Raw genomic sequence first — 26900 nt, 5'->3', positions numbered from 1 at the left:
CTGAAATGGGTTTATTACCAGTGATATAGTTAAGGAGCTAATAAAAAAGAAATTTCAAATTTTTTTGGTATGGTTATAGATGAGAATTTATTGTAAGTCCCTGTGATAATGAATTGGTAATGTTATATGTTTTACACAGTTTCATTCATTAGTTTTATTTTGGCTTTATGTTCTAGGCCAATTCAGTGGTTAGGTTGAAACCTTTCAAAGCTCAAAGTTTGCTGCAAAAATAACTTGCAGTGCTTCATAACATGTACACACTCTAGTGAAATATGTTGTAAACAGAAAAAACAAATTTTTTCAGTCTGCCAATCACTGTCCTTTATTTCAAAACTACCAGTTTCACGCATACACTATGCGATCAAAAGTATCCGGACACCTTTAAAAACATACATTTTTCATATTAGGTGCATTGCGCTGCCACCTACTGCCAAGTACTCCATATCAGCAACCTCAATAGTTATTAGACATTGTGAGAGAGCAGAATGGGGTGCTCCACGGAACTCACGGACTTCGAACATGGTCAGATAATTGGGTATCACTTGTGTCATTTGTGTGTACGCGAGTTTTTCACACTCCTAAACATCCCTAGGTCCATTGTTTTCGATGTGACAGTAAAGTGGAAACGTGAAGGGACACATACTGCACAAAAGCATACAGGCTGACCTCGTCAGTTGACTGACAGAGACTGCTGACAGTTGATGATGGTCATCATAATGTGTAATAGGTAGACATCTATCCAGAGCATCACACAGGAATTCCAAACTGCCTCAGGATCCACTGGAAGTACTATGACAGTTAGGCGGGAGGTGAGAAAACTTGGATTTCATGGTTGAGCGGCTGCTTGTAAGCCACACATCTTGCTGGTAAATGCCAAACGACGCCTTGCTTGGTGTAAGTAGTGTAAACATTGGACAACTGACCAGTGAAAAAAAAAAGTTGTATGGAGTGACGAATCACGGTACACAATGTGGTGATCTGATGGCAAATGCCCGGTGAACGTTGTGTTTTTCATGGAGGGAGCTTGTTGTTTTGCGTGGCACTATCGCAGCACAGGCCTACATTGATGTTCTAAGCATCTTCTTGCTTCCCACTGTTGAAGAGCAATTCGGGGATGGCGAGTGCATCTTTCAACACGATTGAGCACGTGTTCATAATGCATGGTCTGTGGCGGAGTGGTTACACAACAATAACGTCCCTGTAATGGACTGGCCTGCACAGAGTCCTGATCTGAATCCTATAGAACACCTTCGGGATGTTTTGGAACGCTTACTTCGCGCCAGGCCGCACCAACCGACGTCGATCTCTCTCCTCAGTGCAGCACTTCGTGAAGATTGGGCTGCCATTCCCCAAGAAACCTTCCAGCACCTGATTAAATGCATGCCTGCAAGAGTGGAAGCTGTCATCGAGGCTAATGGTGGGCCAACACTATATCAAATTCCAGCATTACCGATATAGGGCGCCATGAACTTATAAGTCATTTTCAGCCAGGTGTCCACATACTTTTGATCACATAGTGTAGTTGCCCATCTTCACGCCTGTTAAAAAGAATATGAAAAGGAATGACAGTTTGGGACGTAATTCCATTGGGGACATAATTCCGTGTTTTAACTATTACAAAGCTATACTAACAGAAACCAAAGTTTGCTGTTTGGTTGATTTGGGGGGAGTGGACCAAACAGTGAGGCCATCGGTCCAATCGGTTTAGGGAAGGATGGGGAAGGAAGTGGGCCGTGCCCTTTCAAAGGAAACATTTCGGTATTTGCCTGAAGCAATTTAGAGAAATCATGGAAAATCTAAATCAGAATGGCTGGATGCGGGTTTGAACTGACGTCGTCCTGAATGCAAGTCCAGTGTGCTAACCACTGCGCCACCTCGCTTGGTGAAACCAAAGTTTGTATAACATACCATATTCATATAATGTTAATTGAATAGATAAAAAAATCTACTCGCCAAGAGGTGGCAAAAGAACACACAAATGAAAGGTATTAGTTTGCATACTATCAGAGCCAATGGCTCCTCCTTCCGGCAGAAAGGTTGATGTGGGAGGAGGAGGGGTGAAGGAAAAGGAGTGGTGAGGTTTAGGAAAAGGTGTAGAGTTTGGTAAAGGTGTCCTGAACCCAGGGTAAGGGATTAGAAGGAAAGACTGATTGCACCCAACGTGATTTGTAAACCTGACAGTTTAAGCATGGAAGATAGGGTTATATGCACGACAGATTACTGCTAAAACAGTGTGCGCAAGTTAGTAAGAGCAAAAAGCTAATGCCTGTATGTGATAGAGTTCGGAGGGATATGGCGAAAAAGAGACAAGCCAGAAATGAGAGAGGTAGAAAACTAAAAGAGTGTGAAGAAAGGAATAGCTCGTGTGAAGAAATGCTGAAACTGGAGAAATTAATGTAAAGTAAGGACAGATTGGTGATGGGTACCAAGGACATGTTGTAGTGGCAGTCTCCAGAGTTCTGAGAAACTGGTGGCTGGGAGAAGAGGTTGGGTTGTTTTGAGGGAGGAGACCAGACAGCGAGGTCATCGGTCTCATCGGATTAGGGAACGACGGGGAAGGAAGTCTGCTGTACCCTTCCAAAGGAACCATCCCGGCATTTGTCTGGAGCAATTTAGGGAAATCACGGAAAACCTAAATCTGGATGGCCAGACATGGGATTGAACCATTGTCCTCCTGAATGAGAGTCCAATGTGTTAACCACTGCACCACCTCGCTCGGTGGGAGAAGATTCCAAATGGCACATTTAGTGAGACAGACACCGAGATCACAACTGTAATGTTGTAAAGCGTGCCCTGCAACAGGATACTGTGCATCGCTAACTAATAACTTGAGTGTAGTCATGCCGATGTAAAAGGCTGAACAGTGTTTACATAACAGCTGGTATATGAGGTGCATTTCACTGGTGACTCTCCTTTTGATAGTATACATTTTGCCTTAAGGGGCTCCGGAACGCCCTATACTTGCAATGTTAAAATAACGCTTATAAATTACATCTTTCCTCGCAAAGTATTTAAGGTAGGAAGTTGAACTTTTTACAGATTATTTATTGGAATATGGGCTACAACTTAACACAGGGATTTTACAAAATTTTAGTTCAGTTATTAAAGATGATTTTTTTTCAATTGTAATGAAAATTCACAACATGTTTTTGCAATTTTTTATTTATATATTCAAAAATATACAGTTTTTTGGAAAAAGGCTGTGTTAAATTATGCAGAAGGTACTGTGTAACATTTACTGAAAGTTTGAAACAAATATCTTTGGAATATCCTTAGAAAACATGTAATTAGTATGAGAAAATAAAAGTTTTGGGAATCGAGCGACAAAGATTGGATTAACTTTTTAGTGCATTCCAGGTCCATAGGATGGATTATCTTCATCCTCTGCAAACTCCTCCTCCAGCTTCCTCTTGTTCCTCCTCCTGTTTACTCTTGCTTGTATTTCTAGACTCTTTACAGCCCTGTCTGCAGCCCGAAGGCGTTCCTTGTCTAAAGCAAGCATCGCTCGTTGTTGTGTTCGTAGATTTTGCTACCATTTTCTTCAGTTGCAGTTACTGCAACACTGTTCCAAAAGGTGGTCATGTATGAACACTTATCACATTTCAGTTGTATTTCACTAGCAAGTCCTACGTGCTTTATTATGGAGAGTTCCAGACCAACTTCACTACAATGAATACATCTTACACAGTTTGAAAAAATTCCTTTGAGAACCGACATATCAAATATTTCATTCACATCCGATTCGCCCATAAAACATTCATAGTTTTCACTCATTGAACCAAGCTTCTTCTGTGAAGTATTTTCTTTCCCACTTTGACTGCTATGGGCAGGTGTACTTGAGAGGTTAGGTTCACTCACTTGGTTATCGTCTTTATTGTTTACAGTAATAACACATACCTTTGGCTTTCCAACATTTCTCCTTTTCTTAAAAGCCTTCAGAGGATTTCTAATAACTTTACTTTTACTCATTATTATACTTCAACAAAACAGAGACTCAAGAAACAGAATTAATTACGAATATTTTCGAGATAATGACAGAGTAAATAAACATGAAACAATCGACAATCACACCAGCGATATATATTGAACCATCACAGGTTAGCCACAACACATACTTTATCTCACATCACTAAAATGTACCTGATGAACACGTACGCTAATAATAACACCGTTCGACAGCAATTTAACAGCGCCACAGTGGGTCACGCCCATGTAGAACACATTTCAAAAAAAATTTAAAAATAGTTGTTGTCTTCGGAATTGAATACATTATTTATCTATTAAAAGGCAATAGTCTGCAGATTCAGAAAACGCAAAAAAGTAAAAATTGAACTTTTCATGATTTTGAGCCTTTCCGGAGCCCCTTAATGGGGCTGCTATAGCTGATGGCAGGAGGGTGCATAGGGCAAGCCTTCCTTGCAGTTGGGGGGGGGGGGGGGGGGGGGTCACAGGGGCCATAGGGCACGGAAATGGGTACAGAAGGAGCACAGAGTCTGACAAGGATATTTTGGAGATTGGTAGGATGATGAAAAGCTGTCCTACGTGTGGTGGACAAAATCTTGGGCAGAATGGACTTCATTACAGGGCATGATTTTAGGAAGTTGGAGCCTTGTCGAAGTAGTTGATTATTACATTCAAGACCAGGATAATACTGAGTGATAAGTGATGTACTCCTAAGTTCTAGTTTGGAGGGATCAGCAGTACTAGGAAAGGATGTGATGGCCAGGGATATCTGCTTACGTTAGCCCCAAATGCCAAAACTGATTGAGAGGGAATGTTTGGCCTGGAAAGGATGGCAACTGTCAAAATGTAAGTACTGTTGTTCGTTAGTAGATGTAATGTGAACAGAAGTATGTTTCTGACCTTCGATGAGGATGACATCAACGTCATGGAAACTAGCATGGGATTTGGAAGAGCACCATGTTAAATTTAATTGGAAGAATGTATTTGGAGATTCCAGGAAGTTTAACAGGTCAGGTTCACCTTGAGTCCATATGGCAAAGGTATTATCAATGTATCTAAACCAGACCAGGGGTTGAAGGCTTATGGATCCCAGGAAAGCCCCCTCCAAGTGAATCATAAAAAGGTTGGCATAGGAAGGAGCCATCCTGGTTCCCATGGCTGTACTCATGACGTGTTTGTATGTCTGACCTTCAAAGGTGAAGTTGTTGTTGGTAATTATACAGTTGATTAAGGTGAGCAGAGGGGATGTCATAGGTTTGGAATCATGTGGGCACTGACTGAAGAAATGTTCAGCAGTAGACAGACCACATACATAGGAGATGTTGGTGTAGAGGGAGATGATGTCAATGATAACAAGCAAGTTGCGTGGTGGGAATGGGACTGGCACTAATTTCAGATTATCTAGGAAATGGTTGGTGTCTTCAATATAGGAAGTCTTTGTACTATGGGTTGAGCTATTGATCAACAAAGGCACCTGTGCGTTCAGTTGTGAGAGGCCTGAGGTTTTGAGGAGGGACTACAGGTCAGTGTGAATCATAGGGATGGGATTTTGTTGGGAGATGCTATATGTAGAGGTGTCAGACAACTGACATACTCCCATCGGTCAAGTGCCACAGTGTTAGATACCTTGTCCACTGGGAGGATAATGTTGTAGTCCTAAGCTTCTAGGGAACGAAGAGCACGAAATTCTGTGGAGGATAGATTAGGGTCATTTTGTAGGGACTTGGGGAAGGGCTGTGAAGCAGTTCGTGGTATGACGAATTCATGGAATGTTTGTAAGAGATGATTTTGAGGTGGTGGTCTAGGGGTATCGTCTTTGATTCATAATCAAAATGTCTTCGGTCCCGGGTTCGATTCCCACCACTGCCCAAATTTCGATAAATAATCAGCATTAGCAGCCGAAGACTTCCGGCATAAGAAGTCAGCCTCATTCTGCCAACGGCCTTGTCAAAGAGGGCGGAGGAGCGGATAGAGGTTCAGGGCACTCTCTTGTCCTAGGGGTGGGAAATTGCCCCTAAAGGCGGAAGAATCAGCAATGATCAACGACATGAGGATGCAGAAGGCAATGGAAACCACTGCATTAAAGACACATAACGTGTATCCACAGGACATGTGGCCTGTAATTGAAGAAGTGTCATGATGATCTCTCCATTGGCAAAAGATTCCGGAATAATCCCCCATTCGGATCTCCGGGAGGAGACTGCCAAGGGGGAGGTTACCATGAGAAAAAGATTGAATAATCAACGAAAGGATAACATTCTACAAGTCGGGGCGTGTAATGTCATTCTACAAGTCGGGGCGTATAATGTCATAAGCTTGAACGTGGTAGGGAGACTAGAAAATCTGAAAAGGGAAATGCAAAGGCTCAATCTAGATATAGTAGGGGTCAGTGAAGTGAAGTGGAAGGAAGACAAGGATTTCTGGTCAGATGAGTATCGGGTAATATCAACTGCAGCAGAAAATGGTATAACAGGTGTAGGATTCGTTATGAATAGGAAGATAGGGCAGAGGGTGCTTTACTGTGAACAGTTCAGTGACCGGGTTGTTCTAATCAGAATCGACAGCAGACCAACACCGACAACGATAGTTCAGGTATACATGCCAATGTCGCAAGCTGAAGATGAACAGATAGAGAAAGTGTATGAGGATATTGAAAGGGTAATGCAGTATGTAAAGGGGGACGAAAATCTAATAGTCATGGGTGACTGGAATGCAGTTGTAGGGGAAGGAGTAGAAGAAAAGGTTACCGGAGAATATGGGCTTGGCACAAGGAATGAAAGAGGAGAAAGACTAATTGAGTTCCGTAACAAGTTTCACCTTTTAATAGCGAATACCCTGTTCAAGAATCACAAGAAGAGGAGGTATACTTGGAAAAGGCCGGGAGATACGGGAAGATTTCAATTAGATTACATCATGGTCAGACAGAGATTCCGAAATCAGATACTGGATTGTAAGGCATACCCAGGAGCAGATATAGACTCAGATCACAATATAGTAGTGATGAAGAGTAGGCTGAAGTTCAAGACATTAGTCAGGAAGAATCAATACGCAAAGAAGTGGGATACGGAAGTACTAAGGAATGACGAGATGCGTTTGAAATTCTCTAACGCTATAGATACAGCAATAAGGAATAGCGCAGTAGGCAGTACAATTGAAGAGGAATGGACATCTCTAAAAAGGGCCATCACAGAAGTTGGGAAGGAAAACATAGGTACAAAGAAGGTAGCTGCGAAGAAACCATGGGTAACAGAAGAAATACTTCAGTTGATTGATGAAAGGAGGAAGTACAAACATGTTCCGGGAAAATCTGGAATACAGAAATACAAGTCGCTGAGGAATGAAATAAATAGGAAGTGCAGGGAAGCTAAGACGAAATGGCTGCAGGAAAAATGTGAAGACATCGAAAAAGATATGAGTGTCGGAAGGAATGAAATAAATAGGAAGTGCAGGGAAGCTAAGACGAAATGGCTGCAGGAAAAATGTGAAGACATCGAAAAAGATATGAGTGTCGGAAGGACAGACTCAGCATACAGGAAAGTCAAAACAACCTTTGATGACATTAAAAGCAAAGGTGGTAACATTAAGAGTGCAACGGGAATTCCACTGTTAAATGCAGAGGAGAGAGCAGATAGGTGGAAAGAATACATTGAAAGCCTCTATGAGGGTGAAGATTTGTCTGATGTGATAGAAGAAGAAACAGGAGTCGATTTAGAAGAGATAGGGGATCCAGTATTAGAATCAGAATTTAAAAGAGCTTTGGAGGACTTACGGTCAAATAAGGCAGAAGGGATAGATAACATTCCATCAGAATTTCTAAAATCATTGGGGGAAGTGGCAACAAAACGACTATTCACGTTGGTGTGTAGAATATATGAGTCTGGCGATATACCATCTGACTTTTGGAAAAGTATCATCCACACAATTCCGAAGACGGCAAGAGCTGACAAGTGCGAGAATTATCGCACAATCAGCTTAACGGCTCATGCATCGAAGCTGCTTACAAGAATAATATACAGTAGAATGGAAAAGAAAATTGAGAATGCGCTAGGTGACGATCAGTTTGGCTTTAGGAAAAGTAAAGGGACGCGAGAGGCAATTCTGACGTTACGGCTAATAATGGAAGCAAGGCTAATGAAAGATCAAGACACTTTCATAGGATTTGTCGACCTGGAAAAAGCGTTCGACAATATAAAATGGTGCAAGCTATTCGAGATTCTGAAAAAAGTAGGGGTAAGCTATAGGGAGAGACGGGTCATATACAATATATACAACAACCAATAGGGAATAATAAGAGTGGACGATCAAGAATGAAGTGCTCGTATTAAAAAGGGTGTAAGACAAGGCTGTAGCCTTTCGCCCCTACTCTTCAATCTGTACATCGAGGAAGCAATGATGGAAATAAAAGAAAGGTTCAGGAGTGGAATTAAAATACAAGGTGCAAGGATATCGATGATACGATTCGCTGATGACATTGCTATCCTGAGTGAAAGTGAAGAAGAATTAAATGATCTGCTGAACGGAATGAACAGTCTAATGAGTACACAGTATGGTTTGAGAGTAAATCGGAGAAAGAAGAAGGTAATGAGAACAGCGAGAAACTTAACATCAGGATTGATGGTCATGAAGTCAATGAAGTTAAGGAATTCTGCTACCTAGGCAGTAAAATAACCAATGACGGACGGAGCAAGGAGGACATCAAAAGCATACTCGCTATGGCAAAAAAGGCATTTCTGGCCAAGAGAAGTCTACTAATATCAAATACCGGCCTTAATTTGAGGAAGAAATTTCTGAGGATGTATGTCTGGAGTACTGCATTATATGGTAGTGAAACATGGACTGTGGGAAAACCAGAACAGAAGAGAATCGAAGCATTTGAGATGTGGTGCTATAGACGAATGTTGAAAATTAGGTGGACTGATAAGGTAAGGAATGAGGAGGTTCTACGAAGAATCGGAGAGGAAAGGAATATGTGGAAAACACTGATAAGGAGAAGGGACAGGATGATAGGACATCTGCTAAGACATGAGGGAATGACTTCCATGGTACTAGAGGGAGCTGTAGAGGGCAAAAACTGTAGAGGAAGACAGAGATTGGAATACGTCAAGCAAATAATTGAGGACGTAGGTTGCAAGTGCTACTCTGAGATGAAGAGGTTAGCACAGGAAAGGAATTCGTGGCGGGCCGCATCAAACCAGTCAGTAGACTGATGACCAAAAAAAAAAAGTGGTGGATGAAAGTGGGATCATGATCGGAACTGTTCAAGGCAGGGTTCAGTGTTACATTTGCTGTTGGAAAGGTTCTGGGATTGGGTTGCAAAGTGATATTTCGTTATTATGTGTGAAGGAAAGTAAGTCCTTCACCAAAGCAGCACGATGAAATGTAAGTTTAGGAATGAACGAGAGACCCTTTGATAATAATACAGGAGGGCAGAGTGCTTTAGACGAGAATTTCTGTCTGTGATTTTGCCCACCACACTTTGAATAGCTTTTTATTGCCCTCTCAATATTCACTATATCCTTGTCAGACCCTATGTACCTTTTGCACCCATTTCCCCACCATATGGCTCCTACCCCTGTAACCATGTCTGCTGCAAGACTTGCCCTATGCGTCCTTCCTTATCATCATGTATACTAGACCTGTAACTTGCAAACCACATACTATCAAAGGGAGAGCCACCTGTGAAATATCTCATATACAAACTGTTATGTAAACACTGTTCAACCTTTCACATGGACATGGCTGCAACCAAGTTACCAGTTAGGGTGAGTGGGCATAAGGAGAGGATGTATATTAGCAACACACAATGTCCTGTTTTAAGAGCATGCTCTGCAACATGACAGTCGTGACCTTGGACCTGTTTCACCACTTCTTCCATCTAGATTCTTCCTCAAGACACCAGTTTCTCAGAACTGTGCAGGTGGGAACTGTCACTACATGTCCTTGATGCTTGCCACCCACTTGGCCTCGATTTATGTTAATTGTGTCATCTCAACATTTCTTCACAGTAGCTATTCCTTTCTTCACTCTCTTAGTTTTCTGCATGTTTCATATTCTGGCCTGTTTAGTTTTTGCTGTCCCCCTCCCACCCCTATCAGATACAATTCGCTTAGCTTTTTGCTCTTATTAACTCATGCGCACTGTTTTAGCAGTAATCTCTGTCTTGCATATTATCCCATCTTCCACCTTTAAACTTTCAAGTTTGGAAATCTCATCCAGTGCGGTCCCCAACAATCAGTCATCCTTTCTCATCCTGCCAGATAAGTCTCTGCTGACCTTTCCTTCTGCCAGAAGGAGAAGCCACTGGCTCTGAAAGCTTGAAAACTGCAATATCTGTTATAGGTATTTTCTTCTGCTGCCTCTTGGTGAGCAGATTTTTTATCAATTCAATTACATTATATTTAAAAAAATCGATTTTTTGTTGTTGATATATATGCCTCTGTGGCCATCATTCCTTCCTATATAACTCTCTTGTCAGTCTCGTTGTCATCTGTCTTTTTTAAACTGTCATCTGTCTTTTACCTTAAGTGCTAGTCCACATGTTTATTTCTCTGTACCACCTTCATTAACCAACATTATCCCCTTACATAATTTCTAATACTGATTTCTGTGCATGTAGATAGGTCTACTGTTATTTACGAATTGCGTATAACAATTTATTTACAGTTCACTGCACTGCAAGATCTTCTCCCAATCATCTTTATCTGATTTATTTGACAGTTATTTTCATTCCCTCCTCCACTTACCTTGCTTATATGTAATTCTTTCTTGTTTTTTCGCAAACTGTTGACATCGCCTTGTACTACTGTCTCCTGCATTACTTTATTTGCCAAACACAGTAGATTACATTTTCACCAATGGCTTTCTCTTTTGTTTGCCCAGTTTTTAAAATTTTGTCTGTTTTCAAAATTTTTCCAATCGATTTTTTTTGTCTTTTTTTTTATTTTCCATTCTTTTTTGGTTTCAAATAGACTGCCTTTCTGTTGAGAAATTCTAGGCCCTCATTGCCTGTTATTAACCCTTCTCTGTTCTCACGATTTTCATACGAATTTTTCTTATTTTTTGTCATTGCCTTTCTTTTTTTTTTTAAATATCTTATTCCATGCCCTGCTTCTCTTTTTTTGCCACTCCCACCACTTCTAACACTGAAACCCTCCACCCTTGCCACGATAAATCGCATCACATATTACATCTGTTCCTTTAAAAAACATGTATTTGCACTATCAAAACTAAGGTCTCATATTCTGTTTCTTGAAACCTGCTTTACCCTTAGAGTTACTCCTGAAAGCCTAACATTTAAGTCCCTGTTTCTGTGTGTAAACCTACTTTACAACAGCCTCTTTAACAGTTGCAAATACAGCAATCTTTTGCAGTTACCTAGCTAATATGTGACCTATATGGCTCATCTGCCAGTTTCCACTCCACCAGACCATGCTTCTCTCCTTGTACAAAATCCTGCAAGTATCTGCCCTCAATGATTGCTTGGATGGTAACATCCACCAAGTCAACTTCAAACTGTAACAAGCGGCCAGACTTCATCTCAAGAAACTAACCCACCTTCTCCTAAAATATCTCAACAGTGGTACTTCCCTTCCTGTCCCTCTGCAACTCCCTAAATAGCTACACCATCAGCCACTATTTCTCTCCTGCAAACTCAGCTTGGCCAACCTCCTTAACATCACTGCCTTTACCACTGCCTTCCAGACCAATAGCAATCATGATTACAACCAAGTCACTACAGTACGGTGTTCTCAACCTCTCATCTAAAGCACTCTCCTCACCTAAATTATCTGTATTATCGAAGAGTCTCGCTTTCAGCCCTAAATCTGCATTTAACCGTGCTGTTTGGTGAAGGACTGCTTTCCTTCACGTTTAATATCAAATGGAAATATCACTTGCAACCCAGTCTCAGATCCTTTCCAACAGCAGATCTGACTTTGAACCGTACCTTCAAAATTTTCAGCCATGCTCCCAACTTAAAGATCCACCACCATTACTTCAAAATTATCCCTTACAAGCCATCCATAAATTACTCACATTAAGCATTGCTTCACAACAGCTCCTCAGGTCCGTACATGACACTAACCTGGGCTCTTTCTGTGGTGTCACCGCCAGACACCACACTTGCTAGGTGGTAGCCTTTAAATCGGCCGTGGTCCGTTAGTATACGTTGGACCCACGTGTCGCCACTATCAGTGATTGCAGACAGAGCGCCGCCACACGGCAGGTCTAGAGAGACTTCCTAGCACTCGCCCCAGTTGTACAACTGACTTTGCTAGCGATGGTTCACTGACAAATTACGCTCTCATTTGCCGAGACGATAGTTTAACATAGCCTTCAGCTACGTCATTTGCTACGACCTAGGAAGGCGCCATTATCAGTTACTGTTGATCTTGTGAATCTTGTACCGTCAGACCGACGTTCACCATTAATGGATTAAAGTTAAGTATTCCACCAGCTACGTCCATTTTTCTAAATTCTTATTTCCTTGTCCTGTTCCAGACCTCAACGCCAGCCTGCGTGAGCTAAAATGCATGCCTTTCGGCCTCCTCTAGTAACACGGTGTTGGCTCTCCTGCCAACCAAAACACTTTGTTCCCTAGAAGCTGAGGACTACAACATTATCCTCCCAGCAGACAAGGGATCTACCACTGTAGTACTTGACCGATGGGAGTATGAAAGTAATGGTCTATGTCAGTTGTCTGACACCTCTACATACAGCATCTCCGTATAAAATCCCATCCTATGATTCAAACTGACCTGTAGACCCTCCTCAACACCTCAGGCCCCTCGCAAGGACTAACACCTCAGTCCATAGAACTTCGTACCCCAGCCTTTTACCTTCTTCCTAAGATCCACAAACCCATCATCCTGGCTGTCGCATAGTTGTTGGCTTCAAAGCACCCAATGAATGTATATCTGCCTTAGTTGATAAATACCTGCAACCCATACTACAAAGACTTCTTCCTATTTCAAAGACACCAATCATTTTCTGGCTCATTTGAAATCTATGTCTGTCTCACTTCCACCACACACCTCTTGTCACCATTAATGCCACCTCCCTCTATACCAGCAACCCCCATATACATAGTCTGCCTGCTGCTGAACATTTCCTCAGTCAGCACCACCTGATTCCAAACGGATGACGTCCTTCCTACTCATTTTGATCAACTTTATACCTACCAACCAGTACTGCTTCTTTGAGGGGAATGCGTACTAACAGATCAGGAGTACAGCAATGGAAACCAGGATGGCTCCTTCCTATGCCAATCTTTTCATGGGTTACTCGGAGGCGGCTTATTGTGATCCATAAGCCTTCAGCCCCTCGTTTGGTTTAGATACATTGATGACATCTTTGCTGTATGGACTCAGGTGAGACTGACATATTAAAATTCCTGGAATCTCTAAGTACATTCTCCCAATTAATTTTCATATGGTGCTATTCTGAGTCTCATGCCAGTTTCCTTGACGTTGATGTCCTCCTGACCAAAGGTGAGCTACACACTTCTGTTCACATTAAATCTACTAAAAAACAAGAGTATTTACATTTTGGCAATTGCCATCCTTTCTATGTCAAACGTTCCCTCCCAAACAGCCTCGGCATTTGAGGCTAACAATTGTTCAGATGCAGACTCTTTACAGCAATACACCACCATTCTCACCTCAGCCTTCACTGGACATAATTATCCCAACGACCTAGTTCAAAAGCAGATATTCTGGGCCATCGCATCCAATTCTGGTGCTGCTGATTCCTCCAAAAAACAACTTAGGAGTACACCACTTGTCACTCAGTATTGTCTTGGTCTTGAATATATTAATCAACTACTTCGACAAGGCTGTGGCTTTCTAAAATCATTTCCCCACCCTATGGCTCCTACCCTGCGACTGTCCCTACTTTAAGACTTGCCTTATGCAACCTCCTACCACCACGTACAGCAGTAATGTAACTGGCAAAACATTTACTATCATGTAAACAGTGTTTGGCCTTCTACATTGGCATAATTACCACCAAGGTATCAGTTAGGATGAGTGGGCAAAGACAGAGGGTTTGTACTGGCTACACACAATCTCCTGTTGCAGAGCATGCACTGCAACATGACAGTCATGATGTTGGTACCTGTTTCACCACATGTGCCATCTAGATTGTTCCCCAAGACAGCAGTTTCTCAGAACTCTGCAGGTGGGAACTGCCACTACAAAATGTCCTTGGTTCTCGCCACTGCCAAAGCCTTGATTTACATTTTCTTCCATCTCAGCGTTTCTTCACAGTAACTACTGCTTTCTTCACTCTAGTTTTCTGCATCTTTCATTTTCTGACCTGTTTATTTTTTCCACCTTCCTCCCACATCTATCACTTGCAGTGCACTTAGTTTTCCCAGTTATTAACTCATGCACAATATTTTAGCAGTAATTTGTGTCTTGCATATTATCCTATCTTCCATCTTTAAATTCGTTAGGTTTTAAAATCTCAACCGGTACAGTTGCCAGCAATCAGTCTTTCCTTCTCATCCCGTCTTGTAAGTCTCAACTTACCCGGGATTCGGGACAACTTTTACGGCCTCTACCCCTTTTTCTAAAACTCACAAGTCCTTTTCCTTCACCCCTTTTTCCACCCCTTCATCCCTTCTGCCAGGAAGAGGAGCCTCCGTCTTCGAAATCTTTCAAACTGTAACACCTTTGATATGTGTGTTCTTCTGATGCCACTTGGCGAGTAGATTTTTTATTTATCCAATTCACTATCAGTTTCCCTTATATATGTACTAAAAACAAATTTGTATTTTATATCTTTTATTTTCAGAATAAAAAAGTGTCTGTGGTATTAATCTGTGTGAACAGATTTTTAAACTTATAAATAAGTCTGGAGTATTGTAAAATTTTAGAATTTCTTTCATTAAGTTGAACATGTTTTTTTTTCACCTTCTTCTAGATGCCTTAACTGTTTGGACATATTCTACCCTCATTATTTCGATTGGAGCTAGTTTGTGTGTCCATGTTTATAGGGTTATTAAGAACATATCAGAAAACTTTAATGGCATAGAAGTACAAGGAAGTACCCAAAAGAAACCAAACTAAATTTTTGATTGGCAGAGCTTTTGCAGTACCGCACTAGGAGTACTTGGTGTGAACATTCCAGAGTCAGTAAGCAGAGTGACATCGCTGAATAAGGTCAGGACTAGTTTTGTTAGTTTTTCTAGTGACAACCGTTTTGTGCGATTGTCATTTTTGCGATGGCTGATTTTTCGTGAACAGCGTGCTGTGGTGAAATTCTGCTTTTTTGCTTGGAAAAATGAACAGAAACTCTTGAAATGTCAATTGATGATAAATCTCATTCTGATTGCCTTCCAAGCCGGAAAATATGAAAATGCAATCATCAACAAAGGTCAATGACAGACCAGTGAAGAAATTGTTGAGCTGTCAGGAGTGATGTAAGAGTTCAGTGCAGCGAATTGTGACAGAAGATTTGGGAATGGAAAGGGGGGATGCCAAATTCGTGCCTTGACTGCTGACTGTTGAACAAAAACAAGGCCCTGTGGAAGCATGCTGTGCTTTGAAAGAAGAGTCCCGAAATCATCCAAACTTTTTTCAAACATTATCACAGGTGACGCAACTTGTGCTTTGCTTATGATCCTGAATCAAAGCAACAATCAAACCAGTGGAAGACTCCACCGTTCGCCTCACCCCAAGAGAGCTCATCAGGTGAAATCAAACATTAAAACAAAGCTGATTCCCCCTCCACAGAGTTTGTTCCGCAGGGACAGACAGTTACTTGTACGTTTTGAAAAGATTGCACAACAGAGTGCGGCAGAAGTGGCCTGATTTGTGGCAGTCGGTTGATTGGTTTTTCCATTTTGACAATACCCCTGCTCACACAGTCCTGTCTGCATGACAATTCTTTTCTTGACCAAAAATGGTATGTCCCCTGTTCCTCACACCCACACTCACCCGACCTTGCCCTCTGTGACTTTTTTGTTTCCTAGAGTTAAAAGAAACCTGAAAGGAAAGCATTTTACTAATGTGATGAGAAATAAAGGAGGCATTGTCAGGCATCACAAAATATAAATTTAAACAATGTTTTGAAAAAAGAAATAAAATATTACACAGGTGTCTTAGTGCAGATGGAGAGTACTTTAAGGGAATTGAAAGTTTGTGCTTAAAATATGAATAAATAAGCTAAAAAAAGTTTAGTTCCTTTTGGCACCCTCTCGTATGTAACTAAATATGTCAAGGAATGTGCTATAATACTTAGTGACTGCTCATTATTATTTTGAATAAACATTGTAATATGTTCATAATCTTTGTTGCAGGTTCAAAAACTGGATTGCAGAGCTTAAGCAAGAGTCCTTTCAGTGTGAATTAGCCAGTCTGCTGTGTCCAATGTTTTGTCATCTTTATTTGGAAATGCTGTGTGGAGGCCACCGCCAGGTAGCAAACAAATTTTTCAAGAGGCATCAGGTTCTCTTCACAAGAGAACACAATCGACCATTGCTGGAAGAACTAGCTAGCGTAACTAGTAGCCAGGATATTGAAAACAATGCCCTTGTTAAAGATTTTAGGTAAAGTATGTGCACCATTAGTGCTAAACCAAATGAAACGTATTAAGATTTATAAGGTCAGACTGTTGAAATATGATACTAATAGCAAAATTTAACTGTGAACAAATCAATAATTTTCTCATCGCTGAGAGGACATGTGAAATGTATTACTTGCTACTGACATGTCTCAGGAAACATTACAACAGTAGAAAAAAAAAGTGTTATTAGGTAACAGTACAATGTAATTTCAAACAGTTGACTGGCAGCTACATTTAGGAAATATAAGAATCACTTATTTTCTATACTTCCAGGCCCCACAATCCCTGTCATCAATGAGCTAACCCTCATGTTGAATACTCTCCTGTACAACTGTTTTTGTCACCATCTTTAGAAACAGCTGACAGCTCCTAGTTTTTTTTCTTGACTTCTTCAGTGTTGTCAAATCGGTGCCCTTTCGTGCCCCTTTTCGTGTGTGAAAATAAGAAAAATCGCACACAGCCAGGTCAGGCGAGTAAGGTGCTTGGGGCAGCGGAACTATGCTATTTTTTGCCAAAAACTGTCTTAACAGAGATGGCTGTGTGTTCAGATGCGTTGTTGTGGTGGAAGAACCAGTCTTCTGTCTGCCAAAAAACAGGTTGTTTTTGATGAGCACTGTTGCACAAGTTTCTTAGAACTTCCAAATAAAATGTTTGATTGAGGGTCTGACCTGGAGAAACAAACTCTGAATGAATGAACTACGCCCTTGATGGACGTCAAGACGAGGCTTGTCATCAACTGACATGTCATCATTTTTAAATTGAGCAAACCACTCGTACACTTGATTTTTCCCTTGTTAAGCTGTTTTAAACGTTAACATATTTTAAGCAGCATTTTTACCGAGTAGAAAACAAAATTCACAGCTGCATGTTGTTCACTTAAACTTCCATCATAAGAAACGGTGCAAGAACAAAGCAACAAAACAATCATTGCAGGTGAACAGAACAAGCCAGGTCGACAACACAGGCTGCACTGAAATTGAGATGTTGTGCTATGCATAGCAGCAGAAATGCGAACTACATAAGCTCTTCCCATAGTATGTTGTTCCAGTTTTTTTGGGTACTCCAGTAGTTGTGGCGGCACCTACCAACATTTTTCAGATCTTCTGCTTACTTTGCACTCGATTCTAAGCCACAGACGGTTTTTTGGATTACAAAAAAACGGAAAAAAGTGCGGCTTAGATTCGAGTAAATACAGTATATGCAAGACAGAGATTACTGATTAAACAATGTGCACGAGTTAATAAAAGTGAAAAGCTAAGTGCATTGTGTTATGGAGGTGGTAGGGGGACGACGAAAAATAGACAGGTAAGTAACTGAAATATGTGCAAAACTAAAACAGAGTGAACAAAGGCGTATTATTGTGAAGAAATGCTGAGATGGAAGAAATTAATGTAAATTAAGGCCAGGTGAGTGGCGAGAACCAAGGACATGTTGTAATGCTAATTCCCAACTGCGGACTTTACAAGAAACTGCTTTCTGGGAGAAGAATTCAGATGACGCGTGTGATGAAAAAGACATCGAGGTCACGATTGTCATGTTGTAGAGGAAGGTTCCCAGTATTGCATATGCCCATTCATGCTAACTGATAACTTGGTGATAGTCACGCCAATGTAAAAGGCTGAACAGTGTTTACATAACGGCTAGTATATGACATATGTTGTCCATAGCTGGCTCTCCCTTTGATAATATATCTTTTGCCAGTTACAGGGCTGGTATAGGTGGTGGTACGAGGTTGCATAGGGCAGCTCTTGCAGTGGGGATGTTCACTGGAGTAGGAGGCATAGGGTAGGGAGGTTGGTGCAGATGGAGTGTAGGGTCTGACAAGAATATTGCAGAGATTGGGAGGGCGACATAAAGCTACTCTAGGTGTGGTGGGGAAAATCTGACAGAATGGATCTCATTTCAGGCAAGATTTTAGGAAGTCATGACCTTTTTGAAGTAGCTGATAAATACTCAGAGAATGCAGGAATTTTTAACAGACCAGCCTCACCATGAGTGCCTATGGTAAAGATGTCATCAGTGTATCTAAGGCAGACTAGGGGCTGAAGACTTATGGATCCCAGGAAAGCCTCCTCCAAAAGCCCCTGAAAAGATTGGCACAGGAATGAGCCATCCTGGTTCCCATGACTGTACCCCTGATCTGTTTGTATGTCTGCCCCTCGAAGGTGTAGTAGTAGTTGTTGGTAGGTATAAAGTTGATTAAAGTGAGTAGGAAGGATGTCATAGGTTTGGAATCAGGTGGATCTTGACTGTGGAAATGTTCAGCAGCAGAAAGACCATGTATGAGGGGGATGTTGGTATAGAGGGAGGTGGCATCAGTGGTGACAAGCAAGGTGTATGGTGGGAGTGGGACAGGCACAGACTTCATAAGATCTAAGAAATTGTTGGTATGTTAGTGAAGAACCATGCCAGCAGTCTGACACATTTACATACAGCATCTGCCATCAAGATCCGATCCTTGTTGTTCCAAATGACCTGCAGTCCCTCCTTAAAATCTCCAGCCCCTCACAAGGACTAACATCTCAACTATAGAACTTCTAACCCCACCCAAACCCCACACCTCCACTGTTTACCTTTTTCCTGGCCATCCTATAATTGCTGGCTTTAAAGCAACCACTGAATATAGATCTGCCTTCGTTGATCAGCACCTGCAACTCGTGGTACAAAGACTCCTCTCCTACAGCAAATATACCAACCATTTTGTAGATCAAATGAAATCTGTGCCCATCCTTTTTCCACCACATACCTTACTTGCCACCATCAGTGCCATCTCTCTCTATACCAACATCCCCGACGTACATGGTCTGTCCACTGCTGAACATTTCCTCAGTCAGCATCCACCTCATTCCAAGTGTATGACATCCCAATACTCTCTTTAATCAATTTCATACTTACCAACAAAGCCAACCTCGGGGAAGATCAGTTTGGATTCCGTAGAAATGTTGGAACACGTGAGGCAATGCTGACCCTATGACTTATCTTAGAAGAAAGACTAAGGAAAGGCAAACCTACGTTTCTAACATTTGTAGACTTAGAGAAAGCTTTTGACGATATTGACTGGAATACTCTTTCAAATTCTGAAGGTGGCAAGGGTAAAGTACAGGGAGCGAAAGGCTATTTACAATTTGTACAGAAAGCAGATGGCAGTTATAAGAGTCGAGGGACATGAAAGGGAAGCAGTGGTTGGGAAGGGAGTGAGACAGGGTTGTAGCCTCTGCCCGATGCTATTCAATCTGTATAGTGAGCAAGCAGTAAAGGAAACAAAAGAAAAATTCGGAGTAGGTATTAAAATCCATGGAGAAACAATAAAAACTTTGAGGTTCGCCGATGACATTGTAATTTTGTCAGACAGCAAAGGACTTGGAAGAGCAGTTGAATGGAATGGACAGTGTCTTGAAAGGAGGGTATAAGATGAACATCAACAAAAGCAAAACGATGATAATGGAATGTAGTCGAATTAAGTCGGGTGATGCTGAGGGAATTAGATTAGGAAATGAGACACTTAAAAGTAGTAAAGGAGTTTTGCTATTTGGGGAGCAAAATAACAGATGATGGTCCAAGTAGAGAGGATATAAAATGTAGACTGGCAATGACAAGGAAAGTGGTTCTGAAGAAGAGAAATTTGTTGACGTCGAGTATAGATTTAAGTGTCAGGAAGTCTTTTCTAAAAGTATTTGTATGAAGTGTAGCCATGTATGGAAGTAAAACATGGACGATAAATAGTTTAGCCAAGAAGAGAATAGAAGCTTTCGAAATGTGGTGCTGCAGAAGGATGCTGAAGATTAGATGGGTAGATCACATAACTAATGAGGAGGTATTGAATAGAATTGGGGGGAAGAGGAGTTTGTGGCACAACTTGACTAGAAGAAGGGATCGGTTGGTAGGACATGTTCTGAGGCATCAAGGGATCACCAATTTAGTACTGGAGGGCAGCGTGGAGGGTAAAAATCATAGAGGGAGACCAAGAGATGAATACATTAAGCAGATTCAGAAGGATGTAGGCTGCAGTAGGTACTGGGAGATGATGGAGCTTGCACAGAATAGAGTAGCATGGAGAGCTGCATCAAACCAGTCTCAGGACTGAAGACCACAATAACAAAAACAACAACAACAACAACAACAACTACTACTACTACTACTACTACTACTACTACTAGTTCTTCACCTTTGCGGGGCAGACATACAAACAGATCAGGGCTACAGCCATGGGAACCAGGATAACCCCTTCCTAGGCCAACTTTCTCATGGATCGCTTGGAAGGGGCTTTCCTGAGATACATAATTCTTCAGTCCCTCATTGGGCTTAGGTAAATTGATGACATCTTTACCATATGGACTGATGGTGAGGCTGGCCTGTTACAATTTATGGAATCTCTGACTCCTTCACCCAACTAAATTTCACATTGCCCTGTTCCAAATCTTGTGTCATTTTCCTTGATGTTGATTTTGTCCACAGCAAGGCCACTGCACACTTCCGCCTACATTAAACCTACAAATGAACGACAGTACTTACATTTTGACAAGTGCCACCCTTTTCATGTTGAATGTTCCCTCCCATACAACTTTGGCATTCTGGGGAAACGTATTTGCACGGATGCAGGCTCTTTACAGCAATACACCACCATTCTCACCCCAGCCTTCACTGGATGTAATTACCCCACCAGCCTAGTTCAAAAACGAGATTTCTCGGGCCATCACATCCAATCCTGGTACTGCTGATCCCTCCAAAAAACAACTTCAAAGCACCCCATTTGTCACTCATTACTATCCTAGACTGATATGCTTCTTCACCCTCCCGATCTCTGCAATATTCTTGTCAGACCCTATGCACTTTCTGCACCCATCTCCCTGCACTACGGCTTCTACCATTGCGACCGTCCTCGCTGCAAGACTTACCCTATGCCTCCTCCTACCACAGCCTATACCAGCCCTGTAACGGGCAAAACATATTCTATGAAACGGAGAGCCACCTGTAAAATGTCACGTCATTTACCAAGTGTCATGCGAACACTTTTTACCCTTTTACATTGGCATGACTATCACCAAGTTATCAGTTAACATGAATAGGCATAAGCAAAGGGTGTATACTACAACATGCATTATCCTGTTGCGGACTGTGCTCTTCAACAACAGTCGTGACCTCAATGCCTGTTTCACCACACACACCATCTAGATTCTTCTACCAGACACCAGTTCCTCAGAACTCCGCTGTCCTCGGTTGTCACCACCCAACAGGCCTTAATTTACATTAGTTTCTTCCGTTTCAGCATTTCTTCACAGTAACTACTCCTTTCTTCACTCTGTTTTTGTTTTCTACATTGTTCCATTTTCTTACCTGTCTATTTTTTGCTGCCCCCTCCCACCTCTGTTACATACAATGCACTTAGCTTTCTCTTATTAACTCGCACACGATGTTCAAGCAGTAATCTCTGTCTTGCATATAACCCTGTCTTCCACTTTTAAGTTCTCAGGTTTTCAAATCTCATCCCCTACAATCAGTCTTTCCTTGTCATTTTTGTTTTGTGAAACATTTAATTGTTTTCATTATCTATTCTCATTTGTGAGATAGACATCTACAATTTTGACAATTATGTTTTTGGGATAAAAGTTTTGAGTGTATCATTAGTAGTAAGTATCACTACATTGTTAATGCACACTTAAATATATTTGGATTATTTCAGGTCCTGCAAATACCATGTGAAGTTGTCAGAAGCATCTATGGCATGCTTACAAATATATCTGTCAGAGTATAGCCACACTGTTCTGATTCAGGTTAGTTCTGTTCTTTAGTGATTAATCTGTCTGAGACTGCAGTCATGTGTGTGAGTTGCATTTGCATGCATGCTTGTGTGTGTGTGTGTGTGTGTGTGTGTGTGTGTGTGTGTGTGTGTGTGTGTGTGTGTGTGTGTGTTGATGCAGGCCTTACTGGCCAAAAGCTTTATTTGTGACAGTGTTTTTATTGTGCCTATCTGCAACTCAGCATCTTCCACGTATGATGAGTAGCAACTTTCTTTTTCATAATATTGTTACACTACATCCTGGATTTTCCATTGTTTGATTAGTGATTAATCTTGTTTTTATCACAAACAAAATATTGTTATGGTTATGAATATAATAGAGGGAAACATTCCACGTGGGAAAAATATATCTAAAAACAAAGACGATGTGACTTACCAACCAAAAGCGCTGGCAGGTCGATATACACAAAAACAAACACAAACATACACACAAAATTCAAGCTTTCGCAACCAACGGTTGCCTCATCAGGAAAGAGGGAAGGGGAGGGAAAGACGAAAGGATGCGGGTTTTAAGGGAGAGGGTAAGGAGTCATTCCAATCCCGGGAGTGGAAAGACTTACCTCAGGGGGAAAAAAGGACAGGTATACACTCACGCGCACACACACGCGCGCGCGCACGCACACACACACACACACACACACACACACACACACACACACACACACACACACGTGCGGATGGATATGTATGTGTATGTGTGTGTGTGTGTGTGTGTGTGTGTGTGTGTGTGTGTGTGTGTGTGTGTGTGTGTGCGCGCGCGCGCGCGAGTGTATACCTGTCCTTTTTTCCCCCTGAGGTAAGTCTTTCCGCTCCCGGGATTGGAATGACTCCTTACCCTCTCCCTTAAAACCCACATCCTTTCGTCTTTCCCTCTCCTTCCCTCTTTCCTGATGAAGCAACCGTTGGTTGCGAAAGCTTGAATTTTGTGTGTATGTTTGTGTTTGTTTGTGTGTCTATCGACCTGCCAGTGCTTTTGTTTGGTAAGTCACATCATCTTTGTTTCTAGATATAATGTTATGGTTAGTTAAATAGATACACTTTTGCACCATAGCCATGCATTTCCTAATCAAAGGTAGCATACTCCATTTTGAGCTATATTTATTTAGGCATTTTCTTCATGGAAAAAGTCATACAACCTAAGTGGAAAAATGCCACCTTCATTTTATATGATTTCACTGATGTAGCACTAATATTATGTTAATGGAAATTCCAGATTGGTAACAGTAAACAGAAATGAGGAAAAGAAACCACTCATTTGGAGCAGATCCATGTTTAGCACATGGACACACATAACAGTTTACGAAATATTGCTAGCATTTGAGCTACTATTTGAGAGGACCTTCATCAAGATTCTGAAAGCTGGCACATATACACTGCACCATTGTAAGTGAAGTCAGGAGAACATAATTCATGCCTTTTAAAACAACAGAAAGTTTCACTCTAAAGCTTACGGGTCTAGTTAGAGTTCTTAAGGTTAGCCTGGAAAAAAATATTCAGTTTTAGTTTTGTTTATGGTGGTCTAAGGCATTTTTGAGTTACAGTATTAATTCTACTGTACTGATTATTTCCTGTTCTACACAATTTTTACAGAGGTTTTTACACAGTTTTCTGACAAATTTTTCTTTTCGTCTTTCTTTAATAAACTTTGCCATCCTCCCAATGAGGATGTGTCTTGTATACTACCATGTCATCTTTCTGATCAGTTTGTGTTAAATTCATGGATTCTGTGAATCCACCATTGCTTTGATTCAGATTTCATGCAAACAACTCCCACACCCGTACATCACGAGAGACTTCATGTGCATCGTCATGGCAGTGGCAATGTGAATGAATGACAGCAGTATATTACTATTGTTACCGTTAGTGTTAAATGTGGAAAAAGGCTTTAGAATAATGTTGGATCCATTTTTCTTTTATTTTTTATCATTCAGTTAATAATAATAATAATAACAATAATCCACTCTTTTTTCTGCAACCCTTAGATCACCTAACTTTGTTACTACTTGTTTCCATGGTAAGTCTAGTTGTGTACTGGATACATTTAACCCTACCCCTCCCTCCCCGTCTATTTCACTTCCTTACAACAATCAGTTTCCCTATTTTTGCTGGGGACAGTGTTAGTAAGCACATCCCACTGAGGCCAATGTCTCGTGATGTATGTTCGTCACATAAAACTGTTACAGCTTGTTCTAAGGGAGTGGCTTACACCCATTTGTTACTATTTAAGTCATCCATGATTTTCTTTCTAGTGCTATTGGTTTCCTGATGCACTCTTTTATAATGATTCTACTTTGTAACAGTTTTCACTTCACATTCTTAATGTTCGTTCATTGATAGTGTTACAAAAGCCTGCTCCCATATTTTCTTTCTTTTGCTGATATTATTACAATCTTGCATACAACTTACTCTTCTCTGGTTGAAAGTATACATAATTTCCTTTTCCACCTCTGATCTTCATCAATAAAGGGATCATCTTGTTTGTATCAAATTACTTATCTTCTATCAATGGGATACTGATTACGTAACCTAATACATTATCTGATACAGATACATCTAGATCCATTATTTTCAAGTACAGAGAAAAGTACAGGAATCCAGTGTTCCTTAAACCATTCTCAATTAACCATAAATATTTAATTATTTGCACTAGAGTTATAATGTGGATGCTAATATTCTATTTATGGTGTGCTTTATGGCACTTACTACTTGATCATACTCTGTACCTAATTCATTATTTAACTGCATCATCTGTTCATTGATTTTAATTAATCCTTTTGATCATACTCTGTACCTAATTCATTATTTAACTGCATCATCTGTTCATCGATTTTAATTAATCCAGCTATTCTTTGTAGCCCTCGATCTATCATCTTCAAGGAATATGTTGTGAACTGTTCTAACTTGTTCATACCTGTTCGTAGGAGCTGCTCATTAGTGGCAGTTGAGACAATGTTACTTGAACCATGGCAAAGTGCTCTTCCGACAGCCTGAGTAGTAGTTCTGACTTTGCTTCCTTTGTCTCAGTCTGGGTTTTTATACTATGAAATGTCTGCCTCATTGAGAGTTTCGAATAAAACCTTGCAGATTTCTCCCACAAAATTAAAAATTCCCGTTTGTGTCTAAACCATTTCTAGTTAACTATTGCACAAAATCTTTTGTTCTAGTTTCCATCTCTTTCTCTCAGTTTCTCTGCTTAAAAAATTGCATCCAGTCTTACTGATATTTAGCTTATTTAACCTCTCTCAGCATTGATGGACTGCCTTGTTTCCTTCTCTGGCTATGTTACAGAATTTCTGTTTCAGTGTTTTCAAAATTACATAAGTGACAATTTTCCATGGGGTGCTAGTAATCTCAACTTTTAATTGATGATGGTAATATAGACCTGGTGACACCTCTGTTATCTTGACCTTGACTGTGTGGCCCATGTCCCCTTTTGATTCCAAATATAAGCTTTCAGGTTGATTTTGATCAGCATCCAGTGGATCATTTTCTCTTGTCCCAAGACAGGTTTTATCTACAAATTAAAATTACTCTCTCTGCTCACTTGATTTATGTCGACTCTTACATAAATAATGTTTTAATAATAGAACAATATACTGGATTTTCCATTTATTTCTAATATTACAGCTTTAATTGGTTCTCATTTTCTTTCATTCTCTTCTTTTTGTTCACTTTGATAGATATATTCAGAAGAGTCGCTGCTACCACTCATATGGTCCTCTAAATTGGGAATGCAATTTCTTTGAATTACCTCTTCTGTTTCATCATATATCAGGACCCTGTCTCCTTTTTCAAATGATCTTGAATTCTTCGTCCTGTCATTATGAGCCTTTCTGGCTTCCTTTGCCATGTTTAATTTTTGTGTACACTACTCTGTGATATTCTTGCTTCTGCTGTAACAAACTGTCATAGTTTCTCTCTGTGAAACTCCTGATACGTGTACTGTTCTATCATACAGTAGTTCAACTGGAATGTACCTGGTGCTACTACGCGGTGTCCTGTTGGACATGAACATATTGCATCATCTTCTTCTGTAGTGCTACAGCACTTGGTGAGTCTTGGCTTCTTCATCTATTTTCCTCTATGCTTCCCGTGTTGTTTCTTCTTCTTTTTTTCCACCCAGTCTCCCATACTGATGAGATCTTGTACTACATCATCAATCAACTGTATTCTAGGCCACCCTTTTCATCTAGTAGCAGCGTTCACACCTTTCATCATTTTCTTTTGTGTTCTATCCTCTGCCATTCTCTCCACAAGTCCTATCCATCGTATTCATTGAGATTCAATACATTTTACTATTTTTATTGTATAAATGTTACCGTGAAACACTGATGTCTGTATTTTCCTCCAACCTGGAGGACCAGGATTTGTATCAAATTTACTCAGTTAGACTTCACTGTCAAATTACTTGGCACCCATAAATCCCAATGACTGTGGTCTTCATTTATAAAATACCTCAGATATTCGACCAATGTCCTGTGAGTTGTTTCTAGTACTCCATTCCTCTGTGGGTCAAACACTGTTTCCTGTATTCGTAATAGTTTACATAGTTTCTTAAATATGTGTCACTCAA

The 26900-nt window shown here is 40.8% G+C and overlaps 1 protein-coding gene across 1 annotated transcript in view; it reads left to right on the top strand.

The window, feature by feature from the left end:
- Positions 1 to 26900, top strand: part of LOC126457852 (TAF5-like RNA polymerase II p300/CBP-associated factor-associated factor 65 kDa subunit 5L) — a 154145-nt gene that overhangs the window by 47170 nt on the left and 80075 nt on the right. The window contains exons 3-4 of the mRNA XM_050094492.1: positions 16265 to 16513; positions 22211 to 22301. Of these exons, the coding sequence (XP_049950449.1) occupies positions 16265 to 16513; positions 22211 to 22301 (340 nt within the window). The remainder of the gene's footprint in view (positions 1 to 16264; positions 16514 to 22210; positions 22302 to 26900) is intronic.

This window comes from Schistocerca serialis, chromosome 2 (genome assembly GCF_023864345.2).
Source record: "Schistocerca serialis cubense isolate TAMUIC-IGC-003099 chromosome 2, iqSchSeri2.2, whole genome shotgun sequence".
NCBI lineage: Eukaryota > Metazoa > Arthropoda > Insecta > Orthoptera > Acrididae > Schistocerca > Schistocerca serialis.
This window is presented reverse-complemented; position numbering and strand designations above follow the sequence as displayed.